Raw genomic sequence first — 26239 nt, forward strand, 5'->3', positions numbered from 1 at the left:
TTTGATAGTGACAGACGGGAAGTAAAGGGGGAGAGAGGGTGAAGGTATGAGATGCAACAAAAGATGTTGTGTCTGCATCTAAGCCACTAATTGAAGACAATCGTATATCTCTAATGCGGTGACATGTCGAGATTACAGCCAATAATGAGCGTCTGCATCATCCCCTTGTCTGCAGGTACACCTACACGAAAATGCTGGAGGTCCAACACATGATCGACACCACGTGGATCATGTCCCCGAGGCCTGTGGTGCCCTGGGGCCTGAGGAAGGCCCTCAACTGGGTGAGAGAGTGTGTGTGGTGGCTGGTTCATTCACATCCTGTCTGTTCTTAATTTACAGTCGTGTGTAAAGTGAAAATTTAGAATAAAGCAGTCGTAGGAAAGCTGACTGACTCAGTGAAAAATGTGCATAGTACAATATTTCTATTTCCAGTGATTCTGGATCCTGGAGAAGAGGTAGATATATAAAATCCTGTGTTTTGAAAGTGCCACTGCTCCTCTGCTGTGCCAGGTGAGGGAGCACTACTGTGACGTGCCCGTGTTTGTGATGGCTAACGGGGTCCAGGAAGACCCGGCCCGCTTCAAGGACAGCCTGAGAGTCTACTACCAGTACAACTACATCAACGAGGCTCTGAAAGGTGAGACACATACACAACAGTCTGTTACCGGCTCCTCTATAGGGAGATGTGTCGTTTAACAGCAGTTAAGTGAAGGAAAAATGAGAAACATCACTAACCTAGAATATCACTCAGTAGAATAGATGTCAGGTCCTAAAGGTCCATGAATAGTTCTGTGGGAAATCTGTGAAAACACTTCCCTCGCTTCAGTAGGTTTCAAACAATCCTGCTGACAGAGAAACGGAGAGGGGCGGGAACTTAACCTTGATGGGGGTCAAAAGTAAAAATAAAGTAATAAATAAATGATACAAAATACACGTATATTCCAGTAAAGTGAAGTTTCCCCTGAGTGAGTGATTAACAGATTATTAGTGTGTTTAGTGGGACATCTTCCCTCTAGCTTTCATTAAACCGCCTCTGCAGGGCTTAAATATTACACGAGTACTTAGGTCACTGACCTCTGAACAGTCAGCTGACTCAGAACACACACAAACACACACACACGCACACGCACACAAATATCAACCGAGGTAAACACTCTGCACTGAACCGAGTCAAGGTAACTCCCTATCTGGTTATCTGTCCTTGAGGAGTTTATTAGTTTTACTCTGTGAAGAAGTCACACGAGGTTGTTGTCACGTTATTGTGTTGCAGTTTGCTCTGTCACCACTGAGTGGCAGCAGTAGTAATAGTTTTTTGTATTTACATTGAGGAGAATTGTTATGAAGGTTGAATCAGACCAAGATAAATACATGAAAAACAATGTTAACATATTCTAATAAACATCTATAGTGTTATAACTCAAACTTGCGCTCATATTATCATCATTTTAGTTATTTTCTATAAATAGAAATATCTAGTTATGTTGAATATGAGATTTTATTTTAATTAGTGACATCAATTTGTTTACAATAAACAAAAGCTCATTATGCTGCTCAGTTACTTTGAGAGTTTAAGATTGGTTTTGCTGTAACACTTTATTTTAACTCTTCATATTCCTATACTTGTAATAAGTATATTAATATTTCATAAATGGCTCATAAAGCAGATTTAAGACATTAATATTTTTATAATGAATAAACAACTCTACCTCTCACATTAACATAAGAGTTTCTACAATATATCATATATAATAACACTTGTCCCTATAGCCTCTTATAATTTCACCATCATTTATAATCATTTATTCTGTGATCACAAACCATACACACTATATTCATACCTGGTAAATATGTCGGGTTAAAGGTAAAGTGTTCTCCTGTCACATCCAGTCCAGCTCCTCACCTTCACACACACACATAAATCAAAAATGAATAACGTCCCATGTTGTGCGTCTCCTCCTCAGCGTACACTCTGGACGGCGTCAACCTGAAGGGTTACTTTGCGTACGCACTGAGCGACCAGAGGGATCCGGGCTTCGGTCTGTACGGCCAGGTCCACGAGGAGGTCATCGTGAAGGAGTCTCTCTCCAACTACCGCAACATCATCCAGCACAACGGCTTCCCCATCCAGGGGGCCGCCCGGCAGCAGTGTCCCAGCTCCCCCCAGCCCTGCCCGGGCTGCCACGTGCTGGTGAAGAGGCCCGTGGTGGGGTTCTTGACTCTGGTGGGCTCGGGGGTGCTGATCACCCTGTGCCTCATCATTTACTACACAACCAAGAGACACAAAGAGTGCTACTGAGGATTGTTCGCGTTATTGTTTTTGTCTTTTTATGAATAAGTCTCAACAGATGATATTGAGCTCGTTGTTCAGTGTGTGTAGAGTTCATGTCAGTTTGTAATTATTCTTCGTCTACTGACTTGCTTCTAAATGAGGTTTGAATTTGAACTTAGTGGTGAAATCCTCATGACTCGGGTGTGACCACTGTTATTAAGTGTTATTTAAAGATGGTGTGAATTTGTTACCTGTAGCTGCTGCATTTAAGCCTATGAACCTGTGAAGTTATCAATACGTTTTTAAATGTTTTAAAGACCAGACTGCATCTCCAGTTGTCTTTTAGAAAATTGTGCAATTATTAAATAGAGGAGCAATTTAACATTATTTATTATCCAGGTTTAACTACCACAAGAATGATCAACCCCAGTTGATGGTGTGAATCGCAGGAAGGACTTTTCAAAACATTTAGTTGAAGGGGAGTTCATGCTGGTCGGAGTTAACGGTCAATCGTTCAGGGCCTTTTTTTTTTTACTATCATGCTGCCCCAGTCACAGACTTTTATTTATTATTATTTGTTTCTGTTGTTTCTGCTCAACTGACGATGATAAACATGCTTGAACTAGAAGAAGAAATAAACACTGACAACAGTTTTGGGTGAATTAGATCGCAAAGGATTAAACCCTTAATAAAATTAAACTCACTCAAAACTGTCACATCAAATCCCTGTCACTCCCCCCCCCCCCTCATGTTTCCTGACTGTTTCTCATCCTGACACCTATCGAGGGCAGTGTCATGTTCTGTAACACTCAACAGGAGTGATGGTCAATGAGGATGAAGTAAAGAAATACAGTTGATGGTTTCATGTTTACTGCACAGAGCAACATCAGACCTTTTACACGTAGGAACCAAATCATTTCACTGTAAATCTTCTAGTGTCGACTGTTCAGAGGATATTTCTTGTCCTTGCAGTATGTTTTTAATGCAGATTGTTTCCTGCCTACAGTCACTATCAAAGCTTCTCTCTTTGGCTACGTATCTAACGTATGATCCGTATTTCACACCACTAGAGGGAAGGATTACAAACTGTCCAGTGCTATATTTTTGGGCATAAAGCCACAAACTGGGGTCGCCACAGTGCCCTCACAGAACACACATGTAAATCTGTCCGCTGATATTCTTCTTGTGTAATCAAAGAGGAAACAAATAAACTGTGAGTGCCGTTAATCTCCAACTTGAAGATAAGTAACAGTAATAAAGTCCAGAGTCAAAACATCATGGCGTCCAGACCGTCTTCCATGAACTTCTTGTAGATGGCCATGAACTTGGCAGTGAAGGCCTCGAGGTGGTAGATGGCTTTGTTTCCCAGCTGCAGCCTGTGTTCGTAGTAAGCCGCCATGTGGGCGACCTCGGTCTTCAGCTGACCATCGCAGTTACTCAGCAGCTCCGTCACCAGTCCCTGTCACAGGACGGGGCCAAGGGAAATTAATACTTATCAACCTGAACATTACTCTGAACTGTCTGAGCACTTTGAATGTGAAATGGTACCTTCATGATGATCTCAGGAGGGATGCAGTGAGTCAGCAGCTCGTACAGTCGGGCTCGGACCTCCAACAACCTGGAACAAAGACAGAGTCGGTCTGATTCAGTTCCTCTCCAACAGAACCAACCAACCCTCTGCTGTCTCACACTCTGCCTCTCTTACCTCTGAGGGCTCTGCTGGCTGACGATGGCGTTGGCTGTTTCTCTGAGGTACACCTCCCAGTCCGTCACTGGGACCTCCTGGTCCACTGAGAACGGATACCTGCAGGAGATAAACAAAGCCTGAATGAGAACAAACCTTTTAATTTATACTACTCCGCGGATAACGCTTCGGAAGAATGACGGGTAGTTTTGAGAGAACTTACTGCTGCACTCTGCAGGCCTCGCACATCAGGAGAGCTTTGCGGAGGTTGCGACCCGACTTCTCACTGATTTGCTTGGCGAGCTCAGGTGGGAGGGTCAAACCCTCCTTTTTACAGACTGATGTCAAAACACCACAGACCTAAAAATAACAGGAACAAGATGAAGAGTTGGAGACGAGACAAATGTTGGTCTTTTTAAATACGCGACGTCCATCTCTGTCCTACCTCCTCCGTGCTGGGCAGAGGAACCCTGATCGCCAGACAACGGCTCCGAATCGGCCCAATGACTCTGGAGGTGGAGGTGGAGCAGAGGATGAGGCGGCAGGTGGACATGTATTTCTCCATAGTGCGACGCAGAGCGTGCTGAGCATCCTTCGTGAGTCGGTCCACTTCCGTTAGCAACACCACTGAGAAGGGGAAAGTGTGATTACAAGAATGACCCTCTGATATCATGAAGTCAGAGGGGGGAGCATCAGGGAAAGATGAGACTGACACCAGTGGGTTGTGTCTTTTCTACCTTTAAACTCTCTCTGGGTGCTCGACTGGATCTGTTGGGACTGGGCCACAGTTTTAATCAGCTCCTGAATCACCACACGGTCCTGGTTTCCTGCATCACTGTACAACACAGGACAGACACAGTTATCGTTGGATGCAGTGAAGTTAATATAATGAAAAAGGAGTAAATGGGGAAGAAGGAAATGGAACCTGGGATTGACTTCCAAGTGATAGTTGCTGGCTATTGTGTTGATCTCAATTTTCTTCTTTGAAGGAGCCTGAATAATAAAAAAAAACACACAAACAGAGAATCAGGTTGATGTTCATCTGAGGACAAAACCGTGACTGGACGTAGAGACACGTCATGTGACTTGATATCCAGATAGGTTCTCAGACTCTCTCACCACGATGGTCTGGTGCTCTATACGAAGCTTCTCCACACCGGCTCCGTACAGCTCCCGCAGCAGACACATGATGCGGGTCTTCTTCCCCGCCCCCGATGGACCGTACACCAGCAAGTGTGGGAAGTCGCCACATTGAACCTGAAACAAACGTTCACAAAGACTCGGATCAACGTAGATCAGACCAGAATATACTTTTAAGACTATTAAAGCAGGTCAAACATCTTCATTAGGAAACATCCGTTCAGAATCAGAATCAGAAAGAATCAGAATTCTTTTATTTGCCAAGTATGATTGCACATCCAGGAAATTGCCTTGGTGTCATTCGTTGGTGCACTGAACATAAAACAACAACATAGACATTACAGCCTCAAAGCTTGTGGTGTAGGAGAGTGAGACTGTCACTTGTAATAAATACTTATTTTACTAAATATCATATTATTTAAAGTAAGTGCAATAACATAGGAAAAAGCCACATTTTAACATCTCTAAAATCAAATCAAACATAAATAAATTGAGAAATCATGCAACTTGCCCCAAACTGTATTTACTGTAAGAAATTAACACTTTATCTTTGTTTTTTTTGTTCATAACTATTATCTTTCATAACAGTTATCAGCCTGCAGTAAACAGTATATGCAGAAAGAGCTTGCGATGCTATGAAGAGGATTATTTACTGAGTGGATTGAAAGAAAATCACGTGCTACTCCTCTCAATGTGTCCAAGGTAACACAATGAGTTTGTTATTACATGCATTTCCTTGCTATTAACACACTTAATGCAGTAAAATGACGCTCAACAACATTATATATAACAATAAAGCTGAAACGACACGTGTAGCATGATGTGATTCAAGTTAACATAAACACTGCTACCTCAAACAAGCTAGCTTAAATTAAACCGCAGATTAACACGTTAATGACCGATTATAACGAAATTCCTGAGCATAACGAGTCTCCTCTGTCCTGAACGTGTTGGTGTGGATCTGATGAACGTGAAGCTATAACAAGATGGTTTCTCTTCTCACCAGGTTCCTGAGCTGAGCCGCTTGCTCCTTGTGAAAGTCCAGTTTCCCGAGAGCCGTCGGTCGGTACTTGTCCACCCACAGACTCATTGTGTTGACTTTAGAGAATAGTTAAAGTTCGTGTTGACAGTTAACAGTCACTGTGGCTGCTGCTGATCTCCCGCGAAATATTCACACATACCCGCGCCGCTACTTCCTGACGAGCTACGGAAAGTCGAAGTGGACAAAAATGGCGGAGAGCGAAAGTTATAAACAACATGTAACATCATAAAGGAAATTTAGAATTAAAACAAACTAAGAAAAGCAAATTCCCTCAGTGGAAACGTTGGAATACTGATAATGATCAGCATTGTTGCTTAAAATCATTCCAACTTTTATCACTCACAAAAAACATGTGACATTACTTCATTATTGTACCAAAGTGCCTATTTTTATGTATGTATATTTACTTGATTAGACTAATTGTCAGGTACATTTCTAAGGAGGCCGAGACGTCTCATACAGGCAAAACAAGGAAAACACAAATACAAAAGACACAACACACAGCAACACAATCGCAATGGAGGTGATGGATGAATGTTGAAAATGAATCTAGCAGAGTTATATTATTCTAAAGTTCACCATACCAACAGCAATGAAACAGGCCTAATAGAGATCATTTAAGAGGCAGTTGTTTTCCTAGCTGCATATGTTAACCCACACTCCAGTCCAGTAGGTGGCGGTAATGCACCTGTGAGCTGCTCTGTCAACCGCCATTAAACCAAGAAGAAGAAGCTGCAGGTGTGCCGACTGAGATGGACCTGGAACCTTAGCAAGTATTTATAACGGTAATACTTTAAGTATATTTAAAAGCAAATACTTTTACCTATGTAGAAATGTTACTTAAGTAAAAATGTAGATAAAATGATTGAATACCACCTCCTACTCGTAATGTGTGAGGACATGTTTTAAAGGTTCAGTGTATAGGATTTAGTGACATCTAGTGGTGAAGATGCATATTGCAGCTGAACACCCCTGAACTCACTCTCCCTTTCCAAACATAAAAAATGGAACCTGTGGAAACCTTCAGTTGTCATAAAAACTCAAAGGTGTTTGGTTTGTCCTGTCGGGGCTACTGTTAAAAACATGGTGTCCTCCGTAGAGAGGACCCGCTACTTAGGTTAGGTTAAGTTTAGGTTAAATCCAGGTCAAGGCCAGGTGAAGGTTACGTTGGGCAGAGGTTATGTCCTCTGAAGTCTTGTAGACACAGGTGTGCGTGCGTGTATGTGTGTAGCCCAGGACAAACACTGTGTAGGTGGTAGAAAGCTCAGGGTCTGTTGCTGAGGCCCAGTAGCCGGTTATTGTTGCGTTATCCTTTATGGATTTGGAGAGATAACGTCTTTTCTTTACCGCTGCAGATTTCGATGTGCTTATGAAGACCACAACCAAACAGTCTGATGACACCGAGGAATGTGAGACAGCTAATCCCATACAACAGAAACAAAAGATCACAATGTGCCCGGTCTGCACGTCATGCTGTAGTGAGGAGGTTTGAGCTGTGAATGGTAGATTAGTTCTCAGGTCCTAATTTAACAAAATATAATAAATGGTTAGAATAAATAAACTGTAAAGGCTTTATATCCCTTTCAGGCTCATGCTGCAACAAATTGTTATTTTGGTTATTTTATGGGTTCCGTCATCAGGAGGTGGAAGTTTTGAGTCACACAATGACGGAGTTGTAAAGTAACATTTTCTCTCTTCTGGTTACTTGTTGTCATTATAAGGTTTCATGTATGTATAGTTTCTCTCAGAGGAATACACTTGTTTTAAGCTTATTCAATGTTATCTCCCACTTTCTTTTCACTAATTGTTTTCCCTCTATGTAAACTGCATAAATCTGTCAAACGTTGCCTTCTCTTCTTCTCTCTTCTTCTCTCTGCTCTCCTTCAGCCCGACCCAGGTAACTACCTCTCCGCAGGAATGTGACATATGGAGGAGCGTGTCTCTGCAAGCTGGTGCTGCTTGTATCGAAATGTTTGAGTTCAAATTAATATGCATCCATCATCGTGGAAACGGGGGGGGGGGGGGGGGGGGGGGATCAAGTTCCTGCAGGTAAGATGAATTATGAAATCATTCTTATTCCACTTGTGCTAATTCATTATCATTAAGAGAAAATATCACTACAAGATGATATATAATGTTGAGTTTTTCTAATTATGATTTATTTTATTTTATTAGACCGCTGCGCATTTACTGTACCGTTGCTGAGCTTCTGTGTATCAAGGGGAATTATATCCCACATCTTTATACCTCCACAAATTCCTCTGACACTTTACAGACAGGTTGACGTCACAATGACAACATTTTTTAATTGTTTGTGGATGAAGAAATGTTACAGAGCAGTTTCAGATTAGAAGCAGTTTTCTCTTAACTCCTCAACATGGACCCGATATTCTGTCCCTGTGACCTTGAGGGTCAAACAAGCCTCAACAGGCAGAGTCATCCTCAGTGTTAACCTACAAGAAGAAGGTCTTTTAATCCCGACTGAGGACGTTCACCCCCAAATCATGATAAATCACCGTTTGCAGGCAAACCCGAGGAATTCCTCAGTGTGCTGACAGATCTGTAAGAACCAGAAGTCCTTTTTCTCGGCGATAGGACTCACACGCTGCATTTTCAAAAAGGTTTGAAGGGTGAAGAGATTTAGAGCGAGTGTCAGTTTGACATGTTTGAGGCATTACCTCATGTGTTGTCAAGGAATGTGCTTCTGAGGTGAAAAATCCTTCGCCTGCAGCCACATTATACAGCAAAGGGTGAGAGAGGGAGGAATCGGGGAAGGTAAACGACCCCTATCCTTTTTAATCAGAGCCAATTGGATAAGATCAGACAAACGTACGTGCAGCTATTTAATCAGTTTGATCAAATACGCAACTCCTCTGTTACTTGCATTCACATGAGAATCAAAAGTTTTACTCCTCACTTCACACACACATATATGGACACACACACCAACACACACACATGTACTTTCGCAGCACAAACACCTGCCTGTGGAGCCTCCAGTCTCCTCGCTGAGGTAATGTAGGAGAGAGAAGAATTCCTCAGCCCTTTTCTCTCTCTCTCTCTCTCTCTCCTCCCCCTCACAGCGTTTCTTATATCCTCAGACGTAAAGTCACTCTCTTTCTGTATCGTCTGTGTGATGCAGTGTTCGAGCGCCGAGCTGCCGTGGCTGGATACCTGCGTTACCTCCCGGTTCTCCCGTGTTCGTGGATGACACAACTCCTGTACTGAAACATCTGGTACGTTGAAATATGAATTCTCTGATACTTAGAAGCTTCATATAGTAACTAATATATTTGTACCCTCCAAAGACGTCAAAGTTACAGACACCCCTTTGTTTGAATTGTTGGGTATTTACCACATCAGGCCTTATAACGTCACCTTAGAGTCATGTTGTTTTCCACAGACTGCCTGACACATGGCTTTGGAACAGATGTCTCTTTGTTTGCGTGTGTGTGTGTGCGATGAAACGCTTGAAGGAAAGTTTTAAAGTGAAGGAATTTCCAGGGTTTGAAGCAGATTTTCAGACCCTCCACTGTGAGGGTGAGGGAGCACGTCAGGCGAGGGAAGGGTGTGTTGTCCGCAGCCCGAAATATCTTCCAGGAAAAAACAATGGGTTTGAGCAAAATGCCTTCTTTTTTTATTTTCTAAAGGAAAGAATCTGACAGCTTCTCGCTGTGGGAATGTTATGAACTCAGACTTTGTTGACGTTGGCCTGCGTGGACCAATCACATCTGTGGTTCTTTAATATCCAGTATCCAGTTATAACAAATCAAAGTTTGAAAGAAATAATAGGCGAAACCATAATTTACACAGTTTTATTTTGCATTGCAAATACATTTGTCATTACAATTTACACTTAAACCCTAAAATCTTGCAGAATTTCACAAAATGTATTGCTAAAATATGAAAAATAGGTGGTATGATGCGATAACTATTCACTTCCTCCTATTTATTTTAAATATTGGTTGAGGAAGCACACGGATATTTAAATATTTTAAGCATATTCACAATAAAAGCCTGACCAAACCAAGGTATGATTACTATAATGGGTTTTATTAATTTAAACCTACCAGTATGTGATTCCAGTATAGTTACAAATTCTGGTAAAGTAATAAGCTACAGCAGAGTAGAGGACCACGTCTCACTGCCTGAAGGCCTTTATGTTCCAGGACAAAAATGACATTTGTTCTGGAACTTTTCCTTCTTTGTAAGAGTCACACCTGTATCCATATGCACAGTATACATTTAACCCACAGGAACCACTGACCCTGGATTCTTACATGCTTTTATTCTTTAGTGTGCATGTGTGAACTTGAATCCATTTGCTCAGATTTACATTCAAGCTCTTTCTCTCTCTCCTGTCTCCAGCTCAGGTATTACAGGAATTTTCTGGGAGCTTCATCTCAGCTGTTGATTCATCAGGATCATGAGGCAACAGAGTGCTCACCAGAAAACAAGTCCCAGATGAGGACTGGTAAACTGGTAATGCTTGAAGGACCAGTAGCAGCTGTTCAGCAGCAGCCCAACAGGGAGATTTACCCCCAGGCTGTGGGTGTCTCTCTGGATGGCCTGCAAGGTCAAGTTCCCTTCCCGACTCAAAGCTCCAGCAGCCACAGGAGAACCATGTCTGAACCTGTCCCTCTGCTGAACTCTGCTCCAGATCCTGGGGCCGGTCAGGACCGAAAACGGAGGGAGATGAAGATGGAGAACAGGTCCACTTGTGATCCAACCAATCCTGACTCAAAGCAGAATGGACACAGCTCAGAAGTGGCTCATGGAAATGACACAGAGGTGTCGGACCTGGAGCACAGAGCTGCTGCTCATAATGATTCTCATTGCGGGGACACATCACCTCAGCAACAAGAAGGGAGCCCCAGTGTGTCTCCATCAGAAGACTGTTCATCAGACGGGCTGAGAATAGTGAAGCACCAGCCGAGTGTCATCGTGTTCTGCGACCATGGTTGTGACCCTCGGGGGACCGTGTCCAACGGGAGCTCTGACGGCGGCGAGTCCTCCTCGCCCAGCACCGAGGAGGGAGAGGGGGACAACGACGAGGACGACGACTTCTCTGAGACGTTACAATATAAGGAATTCCTGGCCAGTCGTCGCCGTACAAACTCGAGCAGGAACAGGAAGAGCCTGAGGAAGAGAGAGGATGCCCAGCTTGGCGGCTCCACATCTGGCCGGCCCAAGCCCACCAACCAGGACTGTGCCAAGTCCACCGGTATGGGAGAGGAAGAGGAGAACAATGGGAAACAGGTGAGAAGTACAAGACTCTTGGCAGGTTGAGAAATCACTTTTCACACAACAATGTCACAGATTTGACCTTTTAACTTTTGTATTATCCCATAAATCATTTCTGTCATTGATTTCCTGTCTGTTGGCAGTTGTTTTTTTTGTGCCTTTTGGCTTTTTAGTGTTCTGTCTCTGCTTGTATTATATTTCATACGGCCTCATAGTGGGACATTCCTGGTTAAGTAAAGGATAAATGAATAAAAGAAAGGAATAGAGTGAGAACAAAATCAGAGACGTCTTATTCTGGAAAGAAAGAAACGCAGCAGCTTCATGTTGTCAGACGACAGACAGGCCTTCATACATTTGTCTTGTTAAAGCAGCAAAGACAGCTTTAACTAATAACTCAAGTAACTCAAGCTCAAGCTTCTCCCAATGAGCCGTGACTGTGTGACACTGAACCCTCATTACTTTTTAGTATTTGTGTTTTTACTGCTGCCACATACCAAAGATTTCTCAAGTAAAAAAAGCCTATGTTGTGAAGCCTACTTGCAACACTAGAGGGCAGCAATGTCTAATTGTTGCAGGCAGTTCAGGGGGAGTATCTTTTTTTTAACTGAGGATCCAGTGAGTCTTCCAATGATTTAAAGTGAATGTAAATGTTCTTCATTACAACTAGGAACATTGATTACATACATGCTATTTGTGCTGTATCATGTAGGCTGCCATAGCACATGTGTTCTGACTCAGCAGAGACATACACAAACAGGTTATTGATTTTTTTTTTGAGTTTCGGTCAAAGATGCAAAGACTCAGAAACATTTGGTCGTAATGTCCCCGTTTCGGCCTTAGCAGAACTTTTTCACTATTATCCACTTCCTACTCTCTCCCCATGTTTCCTGTATTTCTGTGCTGTTGACGATCAATAAAGGTGAAAACTATTGATACACTGAAGCGCATATCTATTCTAGTGCCAGACAATCCTACACATCATTGTCTATTTCTTATAGTAGAAGATTAAAGGAAAAAAGATGTGGTTCCATAAGCATCCGGCCCTCAATCTGTATCCGCAACACAATTTTACGTTGCGCCCTAGATCCCATCCGTCCTGCTTGTTTGATGGAATTCAGTTTAGAAGATTTATTTAATCCTGCAAACAGATAAACAAACAAACATAGGTGGAAACATAATCTCCTTGTTGGAGGTTGTAATCTATAAACGGTTTTGATCTTGTTTCCTGTTCTACATACTCTGAGGCTAATCTAGGTCATAAAGGTATTTCTTACTACCGCTTGAATTCTCTGGTATATTCGTTTTTGAAGTGAGGCTGAACACAGTGTGTTTATGTTTGGAACCTGAATAAAAAGGAGTGTTTTGGCTGCTAAACCCCTCAATCATACATTCTTTAAATGTTTTCTCCTGGTCCATGTTGGCATCTCCACCTCCGGGCATTTACTCTACCAGTGGGCATCCTCTAGTGTGATCCGGCCCCTGACATGTTCTCACACCTGTCAGAGCGTCGTCAGGCGCTGGCACGTTCCCATGCTGCTCCGCTGGCACACCGCTCTCCCCTCCTGGCCTGAAGTGAAAGGATTTGTTCTCCCGCCGCTGCTTCTCCGAGCGTCGTTCTCAGAGTTTGACCAAGTGGCTTTTTAAAGTCACTTATTGACAGACCCGGGCCGATGCTCATTTGAATACCTGTTAAGTCTCAGAGGCCCCATTGTGCCTCCGCATACTTGGAATATCTTGGCTTGGGCAGTTTCGTCACACTCCTCGTTGCGGGTAACAACTTTGCCAAATGAAATAATTTGAGGAATGTGTAGTAAGGAACAAGTTTTTAATTGGCCTTTAAAGAGGAATGAGGATAATAAGCTTGACTGTGATACTCACTGCAGTCACGACCCGGTTGAGAATAGTTTTTCGGTCACATCCCTGTAAAACCAATTGAAAATATTATGAACACATTTTTTTTATTGAGTGCATAACACTTTATATTATTTTTATAGATGAACAAAGGATTGACTTGTGCTTCTTGAATCACCAGCCTCTTGTTCGCAGTTCACACAAAGTGCAACTGCCCATCCTTCATGAATTATTCATTTCTACTGGTATATTTAGCCTCATAGCCGGAATGTCCCACACGCTTCTCTGGATTTTGGGAAATCATCCGAACGATTTCCCTTCTCAATTAGATGATTGAGATCCAGTTGGTTGTTGTGGTCGTAGCTGTGGAGGCTGATAACATAACTATAATAACTCTGAAACAACAGGAAAGAATGAGAGCTGGTTTCTATCTGACCTGAGGTTTGGACTTGGACTTTTTTCTCTTCTTTAATGTTAGATTTTCAACATTTTCAATATTCACTATTAAGAATTTATGTATCTCGATGAAAAGAGTCAGTCACATGAACTGAGTTTGTGAAATATGGAGCAATTTGTTGAATCAACATGGTGGGCCTTGCTGGAGGTGTGTGCTACACTGAAATATATAATATTTTGGTTCATAGATAGAATGCGAAATAACAAATATACTGCATATGAATTCCTCTGGATTTAACCAAGGACAAATGACTCTGAGATCATTTCACAGATCATTTTTCCATGTTTCCTCTCCTCTTCACAACATATTGTTATGTATTATTTACTCAAGAGTGGCAGCACACACTGTGGTTCCCCTTCTTTAGCTATTCATAGTGATGTGTATCAAGCTAATAGGCGCCTCAGCCTGTCCAAGACAGTTCACTAATAAAATGGTCGTGTGGCAGAGATCCAGTGATGCATTAAGAGCTCGGTCGTCAGTAAATACTTCAGACAAGATCTCATTAACATTTCATGAACTTTCAGAGCACTGTGAAGAGTGAGTGTGTGCAAATGTGTGTCAGGATATGCAATGATGTGGGTTCACATTAGCACAGTTCACATGCCACCCTGTGTGTGTGTGTTTGTCTTTGTGTGTGTTTGTGTGTGCGTACGTGTGTGTGTTCATGTTTGCAGTCACTCGTGCCACCAGAAAGCCTCCACACCCCGTGGTCTCCCCTCGCCCTGGCTCGGTCCCTCACAGTGAGGGTAAAAATAGCAGCCTGGTGCACATAGGCAGCCTTCTGTGTTCCAGTGAGTGAAGGAATCTGGAGATGTGGGGGCTGCAACACACAGGAAATGGCTTTACTGCCAAAGCTGTTACTGCAGACATTTTTTAAACTGGTCAGCAAGATGGGTTTGGGAATAGGAGTGGACAGAAGGGTGTGTTTGTGTGCACGAGTGTGTGTGGGTGGGAGGGTGAGGACATACTTGTGTGTGTGTGTGTGTGTGTGTGTGTGTGTGTGTGTGTGTGTGTGTGTGTGTGTGTGTGTGTGTGTGTGTGTGTGTGTGTGAGTGAGTGAGGGGGCTGTTTTGGGACTTGTAGCTCCTCAAAGAGGCCCTATTTGTGCTATCAGCCTCTGGGACTCTGGGATTGGCAGCGGAGCCCAGAAACAAAGCGGTTTGTTCATTTCCTGGAAGCCCGGCGAACAAGTGTCTCAGTCAGAGCCGACGACCAATGGGTGGACAGGAAAAGAGAGGGAAAGCCAGGGTTTAGGTACGTGCATAACTGGGATACGGATAATACAACACATTTACATGAGGTGCGTTGGCTGCGTTGCTGTTTTTAGATGCAGCAGAAGCAGCTTATTCCCTGTCAGCAACTATCTTTACACATTTTTCTCCTCTGTCGTCTTCGCCCTGCAATAATCTCATTAAGAAGGCGTCACATCCTCCACGATGTGGGGTTCACTGTGTGTACTGAAAAAGCACGGATGGGTGGAGTAGGTGGATGAGGAGTGTGTGTGTGTGTGTCGGGGGGGCAGCTTTAATGAAAGGCCCCAGTGGAACGTTAACCCCGGAGTTTGCCCATGAGCCACATTTACCTGCGTTTATGTCTTTTCACCCCGCGTGTTTCTAGGCTGCTGCTGGTGACTCCATGAAGCTGCTGATGAACAAGTTGGTTCGGCTCAACGAGGAGAACCAGGAAATCCAAAGGGCTGATTCCTCCCGACCGGATGAGACCAGAGCTGAGCAGGAGAAGGAGAGCGCCGCGGTGAGTGAAGCTCAGATGATCAGATGTTAAACAAACAAATCGACAGGAGCTAAAAGGGTGAAAGAAAATGAACAGACCAAAGTTGACATAGGGAGTTTTTTACAATCTGCAACAGTCGTTCTGGATGAAAAGTTGTAGAAACTGTAGAAAGGTGTAGAATGTTATTTTATGCAGATATACTTTCTTCAATTTAGTTCTGTTTAATTTGCTGAACAAGACATAGTAAAATGGACATTTGTTTGAAAAACGAATGAAAAGAAAATATAATTTAAAATATTGCATCTGCTTTTAAGTTCAGATCCCAAACATTCAACTCAATTATGCCCATTTTAACATGATTATATCTTTTTTATAAAGTTATCATGAAGTTGAATAGCGTATAGTAGGGAACACACACCTCTGCCAAGGCCCAAAGGTCCCTTAATGAGACCACATTTAGATTCCCTTGATTTTTATTTGGATCTGCACCAAATTGCACAATAATACACATCAGTTCCCTAAATGTTCCGGTTTTCAATTAAGTCTTTTTTTGAGAAATCATTGGAAATGTTGCAAAACTAAATCAAAATTGTTCATAGAAAAGGAAAATATGACCTGGATCTGCCCAAAAACTTGAATCATTTCATTCCTGACTCAATTCACATCCTTCCACCTAGTTTTGATGTTATTCCGTCTGGTAGATTTTGTCTAATCCTCTTCACAACAAACAAACAGATGAAAACATGACCTCCTTGGCGGAAGTCAGACTCACCTCTTAAGAAATACAATCTTGAGTTCAGAAAGTTAATAATGGTCGTCTGAAGGTTGGCTCTCACTGGGTTTTAACAGAGGATAGCATTTGTATTGAATTTTAATTAAAATAATAAATGGACGACATGACTTAGATCCATTTTCACGAGACCTTATAAGAATCTTATTGAAGTTATGGAATGCTGTTACCTTCAGATGTGTTCAGTGAAACTTTACTTCACACTATTCGTGGCCACACACACTCAAGCACATTTAACCATGAAGTCATACAGGGAACCACACACATGGTGGACAGAGAGCCTACTCAGGGGAATGGGTTGCCAGGTTGGCAGTCTCTCCTATGGGCTGGATTCATTAAGAATAATAGTTTGGACAGTTTCCAGGTCTGTTGCCATTAGCTCCCCCTCATGAATCAGGTACTTTCTGATTTGTCTGGCGTCCATCTGGAGACTGCACCAATCCCCCTCAGAGACCTCAGAGGACCCGCACATCGTTGTTTTAAAGGTGCATTTAACATGGTTTTCTGGAGGAGGAACAGTCTGTAGATGTGTGTCTGTGCTGCGCTCCCCTGTTCTCCTCTCACAGGGCGTTCCAGCTGCCTCATTACGCTTACCCAGAGTAAATCTGGTAACCTCAAACAGCTCTTAAACCGAAAGCACAGAAGTTTAGGAATTCTTATAAAAAAGCTGCATTTAATCAGGCTAATCTCAATCAAACCGTCTGGCACGTCGGGAAAAACGGCCATAAAACAGACATGTTTAGCTCAGCTCCCAACTTCAAAAATAAAATAAATAGCAACAATCCTACATGGCTCAAAATATAAATTCTGAATTCGAATGCAGGAGGTGAGTTGATTAAGAGAGCTCCTTGTCATCCGTCTTCTCTGCCTGCGTGTTAACTGTTTCTCGTGGTTCATAGATATCCTCAGGAGTTTGGCCGTGTCCAGTAATTTTATGTGACGCTAAAGTAAATTTAATTTGCAGTAAGTTTAGACGACCTGCAGTGACCTTTCGAGGTAAAATACACAATGCAGCACAATAAGATGATCGATGAAGGAGATAATTCAATAATAATGTTCAGAGGAGAAGAGGAGCAGCGAGACCGTTCATCCCAAATATGTCAAATCTTTATAGGGTAATTAGGATTAAATTACCTCAGCCCAAAACAGTAATGTGTGGATGTGGGTGCAGAGTAAAAAAAAAATTAAGATTTGGTTGAATTTAAAAAAAGAAATGAACTTCATACGAATCATAGCTTCCCTTAGCAGTCTATTCATCCGCTGTGCCGTCCTATAACTGAACTTTCTGTCTCTAGCTAAACATAGAAAAAAAAAACTGAAATATTCATGTTCCCTTAAATGTTTAATCTGATTATCTGTTCATTCTTTCCTCAGCCACTTTACTCTGAACAGATATTATAATTTAACGACAGGCTCAATTTTGTTATATTCAAGAAAACCAGCCAAAACCAACTCTATTTTTGAGTCTTGGGGATTTTTAGGGATATTTTTAGCTGGATGGACGTCTGTCGACATCCTACTGACGCGTCTTCATAACTGCCGCGGTTCCCAGACAGTGAATCCTTACACTCATCTGGGGTTTCCCCTGGTACAGGATATACACAATTGTGGTATTAAGTGAAATATTTGACTCTATAATGGAGGGATCACCATGAAAGTGTCACGCATATTCTTCACTCCCTTGGTGTGACTTAAAAGCTTTAGTGATCACTTAACGTTTGTTTAGTACCAGAGAATTTCACATATATAGAGAACTTACACATCCAGAATGAATTTGGGCCGATGGAGCTGTAGCTCCAAAATGTAACACATAGGGGTAAAAGCATGTTTTTGATATTAGGGGTAGAAAAATGTGTAAGTAAAGTAAATTTAGCTTGAATTAGCCGAATGCTAGTGTTGCAGTAGCAACCTCCTCCATGCCGTCAGTACAGTGTCAGTGCTGAGCAGATTTCCCATCAGCCACAGCTCTACTTTGTGATTAGGGCTTATTGGGAAATGTGAGGTAACTGAAACCTGCTATCATCAGCTTCCTCCTTTTTTGTCATGTCAAGTTCTCATTCATTTTGCTCCCACATATGACTCACAAAATGACACAAATTACTTTTCCAAACACGCACACACAAAAAGGGAAGGAAAACAGAAACACACAAACAATCAAACAACAAAAACACACAAAACAGACCAGTAGTAATGCAATAATATTGAACATACATTATTCAGATATAAAGGAAGAAATGATCCTGTGTTATCGCCTCATCTCTGTGCTTAGTGATATATGCTGAGCTGATGTTCCCATAGATTTGGCTCAAAGCACCACACATGTATAAGTACAGTCAATGGGACTATAGCTACAGACTCCTCATCTCCATTGTTCCCATTAAAAAAAAAGAGAATTCCCACATTTAGCAAAAAATCACTGTAATTTATAATAATGAATGTGAAAGTACAGTTCATATGAGACGTTGACCAACTTTGGGTTTGAACTGTGGCTCCTTTGTGCAGCGGACACAGTCCTTGATGTTGTTATCTGACTGTGACCACACTGCTGGGAAATTAGCGACGGCATCGCGCCCTCTCTGTGATGGAAATGATCTACGAGGTCAGAAAGGGAATTCTCTACACAAGCAAGCATTGTGTGTCGCGATGAAGTGGAATTGTGTCTCTCTGTGCATTTGTGGACATTAATGCCATTGCTCCTTCTACTTTCATTCACACACACACCCACACACCCACACACACTCCCATTTGAACACACATCCATGTCTTAAGCTCAATGTTGGACGGGAGGGGAACGGACAGGAGGGAAAAGCGGGAAGCCCTCAAGTGGTACAGTCCCTCACGGACTTTCCAGTGTTTTAATGAGTGAAGATGAAGATGAAGATGAGGAGGGTCCCAGATAAGGTTTTTTTATTCTCGATGACAGACGGGAAAAGACACATCATCAGCAGCATCTTTATATCTTGAAACACTCCTCAGTTACACAAGCTGCCGTGAGACACAACAGTATACGTTGAATTTGGGTATAAAATCTGTCACCTGCAAATAACACAAGTAAACAAGTGAACAGAAGAGAAGACTGGACAGCGAGTGAGACAGTTTCGTACAATGAGTGAAAATAAATCATCCATACTCTTTATATCTCCCAGTGTAGGATGATCATGTCTCCAGAAAAGCTCTCGATTGGAGCTGTTACCAAGATCAATAATGGTTTTATGTTGCACCTTCTCTGTGTCGTTCTCTTGACTCTACGTCTTCTCTGTCCTCCCAGGGTGCCCCTGCTGTGGCCAGGACGGCGAGTCAAGCCCAGAGTCAGGATCAGAGAAGCTGCAGGCCTCCAGACAGATGTGAGCCGCTGACGAGACGGCGCTCACGACCTTTGACCCGCAGCAGGCCCCTGACCCGCTCGTCCCTCTCGTCCCCCACTCACCTCGACGCTCGACGGGCCAGGGTGAGCCAGACTGTGTTTCTCTTTGTGTGTTTTTGTGTTGGGACCAGCTGATAATGTTCATGCCAGAGACTCTTAATGGCAACGACTGGTTTCCAGCTCAGAATCAGTTGTGTATCAGTTTGTGACTTGATTTCTTTGTTTTATCACAGATGCTACGAGGCTTCTGTTCACTGTTTCCTCTCCAACAGATAATAACATTAAGTTTAACACTCACAAATAGAGATAATGTCTCTGAGTTCAAATCAAATCAAATCAAATATCCTCTATTGTCCCCATGAGGAAACTTTTCTTGTGCCAAAGTGCTGCAGCAGCAGCAGAACAGCACATTGTGCAACAAACAACACACAAGCACATGTTGTGTAAGACCCAGAATAATAACACAGAATAAAAGTGCATTTGCCCTAAAAAACACTTAAAAACATAAAACACTAAAAGGATGTAACACGTGTCTCAGTTTGATCATCTTACAGATTTCACTCTAACATGTAGACGTCCTTGCTGCTGACTCTGGCCTCACTACGTCTTTATAAACTGTTTACACACTGGTTTGGAGATAAACAACAACACTTTCTAACAGGAGATTCACATCAACCACGTCTGATTGACATAAGTTGATTATTTAACTGTGTGAAGTTCAGAGTGTTCTACCAAGCTCCATTTGAAACAGTCTGAACTCTGAAGGCTCAGACCTGATTTGTGCTGTGTCATCGTGACCATGACTCAGCTGTGTTGAAACCAACTGCTTTAGAATAAACAGGGTGTTGTTTTTTTAAACCCTATATGTCTGTGTATGTACAGAATAACAAAACAACGCACTGATGGATTTTCACCAAACATGGTAGAAATATAACTTTGGAGTTTATATCCAGGTGATTAACTTTAGGAGCTGATCAGTCGAGGCCAAAACAAACAGGGTCAATTATCAAGATATCTCCTCTAATAATAGAGACAATCTAATAACAATTAATAACTTGTGAGACATGATCTTGATTATTCAATTGTCAAAATATGATATACATGACACATTGATGATAGCATTATGAGTTAGCATTATTAGAGTAGGGATGGATGACTTTTCATTTTGAAATTCATATTGCTTCCCTTTATCTATCTTTGTGCTGCCTCAGCACAGTTTATGTATTTCAACCAGAAACTCTTCACAGGAAAGAAAACGTTTTCTTCACTTTCTCTTTTGACTGTTTCCTATAAATAACCCTCCCTTCACTCCGTCATCCTCCTCCCTCTCTGTGGGCTTTCCCATTCGCTCTGCATGTTTGGGGCTGTGTAAATGAGGTGAAAGAAAAAGGATGAGGCAGCTCTGCTCCCTCCAGCTTGATGCAAGGTCACGTCTCTCTGTGTCAGCAGCGCGGAACATGACCAACACCGCCATCAATAAACCCCCGCGTGGTTCAAAAGTCCAACAGGCCTCTTTCATCAAGAGTGAAGAGACTCTGGAGCTGATCTGATAAACAGGGTTTTCATCAGTGAATCTAGAATCAAGGTCGACATCAACACGGAATTTGCTCACTTGTGTTGGATTTGCATCTGTTGGCCTGTAAACTCAGAAGCTGTTAACACCTTTTAAGAATTCTGGTTCATGTTTTCTTAAAAGTGAATTTTGAAAGTAATCTTAAAAATACTAGTTTGGCCAAACATGATATTTAAAGTTCTGTAGCAGTGCAGTTCAAGGCTCATTGTTCTGCCTCCACAAGAGATGGTAAGAATATAGTGTGTGCGTGTGTGTGTGTGTTTGTGCGCTCTGGTGTGTGTGCATGTGTGTGTGTAGGTAGGTAGTGAGAGCAGCAGGGGCCATGGGATCAGACTGATGTTAAGGAGTGGGTTTACTTTCGCCTCAGCGTGACTGATAAGGCACAGCTGTCCAAACTGACATGGACACACACACACACACACACTAAGATATGTGGTTGATTCTCAGCTCCGAATTTCGACAAGTTGTTGTTATTCATATTTAAAAAATATATATATTTGTGTCATATGTCCGTCCTGTGCACAGAAAGTATCGTTGTTCACTTTTCTTACTCTGGTGATTAGGAAGATGATGTGTTTTTATAATAATCCACACGGCCTTGAGCTTGTGTTTGTCCAGCATCAGGGTTTCAGTGGGATGTGCAGGCGAGACGTGCAGAACGAGCGATTCTGAAATCAAGACAGTAACAGGAACTGACAGACTGGGGAGTTTTTCTACTGACTCAAATTAGGATGCCAAAGAAAAATCTCCCTTTTTCTTCTTTTCCCAGGTCAAAAAGTTTCCCGAGCCTCCTTATTAAACTGGTTAGATGAGTTTCACACTCAGAACAAGTCAGCACTGCTGAAGTAGTTGGATACTTTTAAATACAGCTCATTTACACTGTTGATTACTTCCCATAGAGAGTTTATTATGAGGTGGTTTCGGGAAAAGGAATATTTGAGGGTAAGTTAATTTTCATTCCCTGCTATTTAAAAATATCTCTGGCTGTTTCAGACTTGTAAAACAAAAGTAATATCACTGCTCTCATTTGATTTTCAACGATAACTTAAATATTGTTAATATACAGCGGACACTTCGACCTTTAAAAGTTGTGGAAAACCCATGAGAATGTTGCACAGGTTTCCCAAACCGTCAGGTGGATCATTTGGTAAATCCCAGCGTCTTCTAAGGGATGTGGGTTTTCCCTGTGACAGCGGCGGCAGTCAGGAGACTGTAGCTGTGTCAGGATCATGTTTCATACCCTGGTTAGGAAATTAATCTGGGTCATTAAGTTTCTTGATCTTTGTCATTTCCTGTGGATTCTGGGACTTTTTAAGTGACGGTGTGTGTTTGTAATGTGCTCTTCACGATTCGTGTCTAAGCTTTAATTTCCTGTGTTAATATTCCAGCAACTGGAGTTTTAAGTCGTGTGGTTTTTGTTTTTTGCTACTGGATTTTACCATTACTGGTTTTAAACCTTATCTACATCTTAACTCTTTTTGTTACTCTACCCTTGTTTAGTTTTTTTTACATCACATACTTTCATCTATTATTTATGATCTATTTTCATGACCTTTTCTGTCATGTCCTGTTTTCTCCTTCTCTCTCCAAACCAGGTCTCTCACACACACACACACACACACACGCACACACACATGCACACACACACACGCACACACACACACATCCTCCCCAATACCCTCTAATTTAATTTCATCATTTATTATGGTTCAAGTTGCAGAGTCATCAAAGGAAACAAGATTTTCTTCACTTGTATTATTTCCGGTTGATTACACTAAGTCATGTTAATATTCAAATAAATAAGAATTAGTTTTCATAAGATCGAATGGCATAAACTCTCAAGGAAACTGTTTCTGTTGGCAGATGTAGAATCTGGGTCATTTTCCCAGCGCTGCTGTGCATCAGGGAAACTGATTCATTGTCTTTGGATAATATTGAGTTTACATTCTCCGGAGCTGGAGTCTCTATGAGCAGTGTTAGTATTTGTTTAGTTGTTTTTCTTGTGGTTCTCCTATACTTCTCTCTTACTCTCTGTTTATTGTCATTTCAGGCCGCTTCAAGGATCACCAGCGGATCAGCAGGTACAATAACCCTGAAGAGAAAGTGTGCCCTTGTGTGTGTGTTTGGCTATGTATTTGTGTGTGTGTGTGTATGTGTGTGTGTGTATTTGGGGGGTTGTGTTCGGTATCGGGATAAAACTGGACTTCTGGGAATGTCTCCCACAGGATTCCTAGCCTTTACATCAAACCTCCACCACCCAGAAGTCGTTTTCAGCCATAATACACACACACACAAAAACACACACACAGACACACGCACGCACACACACGCACACACACACACACACACACACACACACACACACACACACACACACTCTCTCAGGGCCTTGCTTGTACACATACACAACATGTGCATACTCAGGTGTATAAACACAGATATTTAAGAGAGCCTATACAAAAAGACACACAAACTTTGCGATGAGTTTATTTGTCATGTGATTACACACACAGCTCATTGTCTCCTCCACCAGAAAAAACACAGATTTTCTAATTCATAATGTCTGTTCTATTAAAGGGGACTTTCACTTTATTTTTTGTCTTCGGTGTCAACATTTCGTCGTTTCTCTCTTTTGCCTCTCGGACTCGAGTTTCCAGAGTCGGTGATACGAGAGTCGAGAGCAGATGATTAATGAGTCCAACTCTGACCCTCGTCCATATCTCTTATCCTCTGAGTGTGTCCCTTTTGATTGACGTGCACAGGCCTCATCGCGACTGCAGTTAATCAAGCAAACCGGGGAGATGTCTTGGCGACAGGGTTGCGTTCCCTGCACAGCGGGATTGTTTATTTTGGTATCTTTTTTGTCTGTATATGTTTGTGAGGCTGCACATCCCTGTGCTTGCATGTGAGTGTGTGTGTGTGTGATTGTGTGTGTGTGTGTGTGTGTGTTGTTACAGTTGAGGTGTCTCCGGTGTTGCCACCATCACCAGGGGGTCACATTACTGTCCGTGGAGGAGAGGTGCAGCGGGGGGGTAATGAGGCCCCAGAGGCTGCTGGGAGGTTAGAGGTGATGCCGTCACTGGCATACGATGAGAGAGAGACAGTGTGTGTGTCTGTATGTGTGTGTCTGTGTAAGAAACACTTCATCCAAACACGACAGCGCTGAGGGAGGAGTGTAGATTAGTTTCATTGTTTGTGCGTTCATGCCTCAGGTTTGTTTTCTCACTTGAGCGTGTTTATTTTCTCCTCTGATACGCGGAAACACTTTGGCTGTTTGACAGAAATCCGGTCTAATCAGACCGTGTTTGTCGGCCTGTGTGGTCTGAGTCTCCAATGCAAAGCGATGAGATATGATGTGCACATATCTGAACTCACATAGTTGACATTCACCCGGCTCCCTGCCAGATAAACAGGGAATTCCTCCGACAACAACTGGAGTTCATACCTGTTTTTCTGCTGAGGGGTTGTTTCATCCTTATCTGACTGAATGTTTCTAGTCAAACACACCACATGTTTTTTTATTTTATTGAATGCATCTGTTTGTGTGTGCGGTTGAAAGAGAAAACATACCAAGAGAGTGTTTGGTTTGAAATACATCTGTCCTCCAGCCGCTGAGGAGAAATCCCTGCAAAGATGAAATACATTTTGTTTATCTCGGGGTAATTTTGTTTGATGCTTAAGCGCTTTACTGGATCTCAAATTTATTTGCATTTCAACCATCTCTTAATCTTTTAGGTCACATCCTCGTGTTGCACATTTAAAAAAAGATAATGACAGTCTAGTTTGCCGTCAATATTGTCCTAAACAGAATAATTACATGTGTATTATTCCTCATATAAAATCCTAGCAGAGACAAAGGACAAAAGTTTCCTCTTACCACACCAGCAAAGATACAACAGACCAGAATAACTGCAGGATTCATGTGTTTCTCAAAAAGTCATTGTGACGACCATGATTTTTAAGGAGTTTATTATCTATCTGAATAAAACTCCATTCATGCCGTTTATTCCACACAGCATTTAAATCCAGTTTGATTCCAGCTCTATGTCTTCAGACGAGCCTCCTCCAGACGAGGAGCAGCACACCACACACTACTGCTGCTGGTAAACATGACCACTCAAGGATATTTTAGATGTGTGCAGCTATTTTAGAGGGGCTGCTAAGCTACATATGACCTTGGCGTGAACCAGACACACACGACAGACATTCCCGACATCTCCACAGAACTCCAGGATTATAAAATAACATATAATCCATCAGAATTTACATGTTATTGGAAAGGGCTCGGGAGGCTGCGGGTAATCTTGACCCCTGGCCCCCGCCAATCCTTTTGGCGTGTCCCTTGCATGTCGGGAATATGTTTTTAATATGTCTGACTGGAGGGATTCAGCTGATCTATGGCTGCACCCAACTTCTGACACACACTTCTATTGAAGCAGCGTCCTGCCGACATTCAACACAAATATTTCCGCTCGTTTCAGCTTTTATGTCCTTGACGTTTTCTTTTGAATTGTGTTAAAATTGTCCAACTTTACAGTGTGTGTTTGTGTGCGTCTGTGTGTGTTTACGTGTGTGTATGTGTGTGTGTGTGTCTATATGTGTGTGTATGTGTGTGTGTGTGAGAGAGATTGTTTATTTTTACTACTGCCACTTCGTGTTATGATTAAGATACCTCAGACAGAAAAGCAGTCGGCTCAGCAATTAACAGGCAATAAATCTGTATAACCTAATGACGATGACTCATTAGTGTTACCGTGTGTGTGTGTGTTTGTGTGTGGTAAATATTGCAGAAGTGTGCATCAGTGCTTTAACAAGTCTGGAAGTGGATCTGGCCTCAGTCCCAGTCTCTCCCTCTCTCTCTTCCTTCACCTCTCCCTGTTCCCTTTTCCCTCTCTCTCCTCTGTTGTCTCCTCTGTCTGTTCAAACTGTAACTCGACCTTGCACAGGGATTTTTTGTGTCTGTGTCTATTTTCTGTGTCTGTTTTCCACCTTGATTTGTTTTACGGCGACTGTTTGCTGCATTCCAGTCTGCAAGACACTTATTTTTCTTTACGTAAAAAGAACACAAATGAAAATAACCACAATTAAACACAC

The 26239-nt window shown here is 42.3% G+C and overlaps 3 protein-coding genes across 4 annotated transcripts in view; 2 read left to right on the top strand and 1 right to left on the bottom strand.

The window, feature by feature from the left end:
* Nucleotides 1-2590, top strand: part of kl (klotho) — a 12339-nt gene extending 9749 nt beyond the window's left edge. Inside the window, exons 11-13 of the mRNA XM_053441115.1 lie at nt 176-281; nt 511-637; nt 1962-2590. Of these exons, the coding sequence (XP_053297090.1) occupies nt 176-281; nt 511-637; nt 1962-2296 (568 nt within the window). The 3' untranslated portion in view covers nt 2297-2590. The remainder of the gene's footprint in view (nt 1-175; nt 282-510; nt 638-1961) is intronic.
* A 52-nt stretch (nt 2591-2642) lies between these two features.
* rfc3 (replication factor C (activator 1) 3) lies at nt 2643-6296 on the bottom strand. Its single transcript, XM_053441114.1, has 9 exons — nt 6097-6296; nt 5073-5210; nt 4879-4946; nt 4691-4788; nt 4399-4580; nt 4177-4313; nt 3975-4073; nt 3818-3887; nt 2643-3728 (listed from the first exon to the last, which is right to left on the bottom strand). The coding sequence occupies exons 1-9, from the start codon at nt 6181-6183 to the stop codon at nt 3537-3539; spliced, it is 1071 nt and encodes a 356-aa protein (XP_053297089.1). The 5' UTR covers nt 6184-6296; the 3' UTR covers nt 2643-3536.
* Nucleotides 6297-9156: 2860 nt separating this feature from the next.
* The window catches only part of LOC128457221 (stAR-related lipid transfer protein 13), a 49026-nt gene continuing 31943 nt past the window's right edge, over nt 9157-26239 (top strand). Inside the window, exons 1-5 of one of the 2 annotated variants that reach the window (XM_053441823.1) lie at nt 9157-9371; nt 10504-11394; nt 15305-15439; nt 19477-19656; nt 23196-23226. In XM_053441823.1, coding sequence (XP_053297798.1) covers nt 10600-11394; nt 15305-15439; nt 19477-19656; nt 23196-23226 — 1141 coding nt within the window. In that variant the 5' untranslated portion in view covers nt 9157-9371; nt 10504-10599. Of the gene's footprint in view, nt 9372-10503; nt 11395-15304; nt 15440-19476; nt 19657-21935; nt 22088-23195; nt 23227-26239 lie in introns of those variants that run through there. The other variant, XM_053441821.1, reaches the window with a different exon arrangement.

The sequence above is a fragment of the Pleuronectes platessa genome, chromosome 15 (genome assembly GCF_947347685.1).
Source record: "Pleuronectes platessa chromosome 15, fPlePla1.1, whole genome shotgun sequence".
Lineage (NCBI taxonomy): Eukaryota > Metazoa > Chordata > Actinopteri > Pleuronectiformes > Pleuronectidae > Pleuronectes > Pleuronectes platessa.

Excerpts from the sequence above, each read along its gene's own strand:
- rfc3 (XM_053441114.1), bottom strand. The coding sequence starts at position 6,183 with ATGAGTCTGTGGGTGGACAAGTACCGACCGACGGCTCTCGGGAAACTG. Across the intron at positions 4,947-5,072 it reads TAGAGCACCAGACCATCGTG|GCTCCTTCAAAGAAGAAAAT; the intron begins GTGAGAGAGTCT and ends TTTATTATTCAG. Across the intron at positions 3,888-3,974 it reads AGCCAGCAGAGCCCTCAGAG|GTTGTTGGAGGTCCGAGCCC; the intron begins GTAAGAGAGGCA and ends TCTTTGTTCCAG.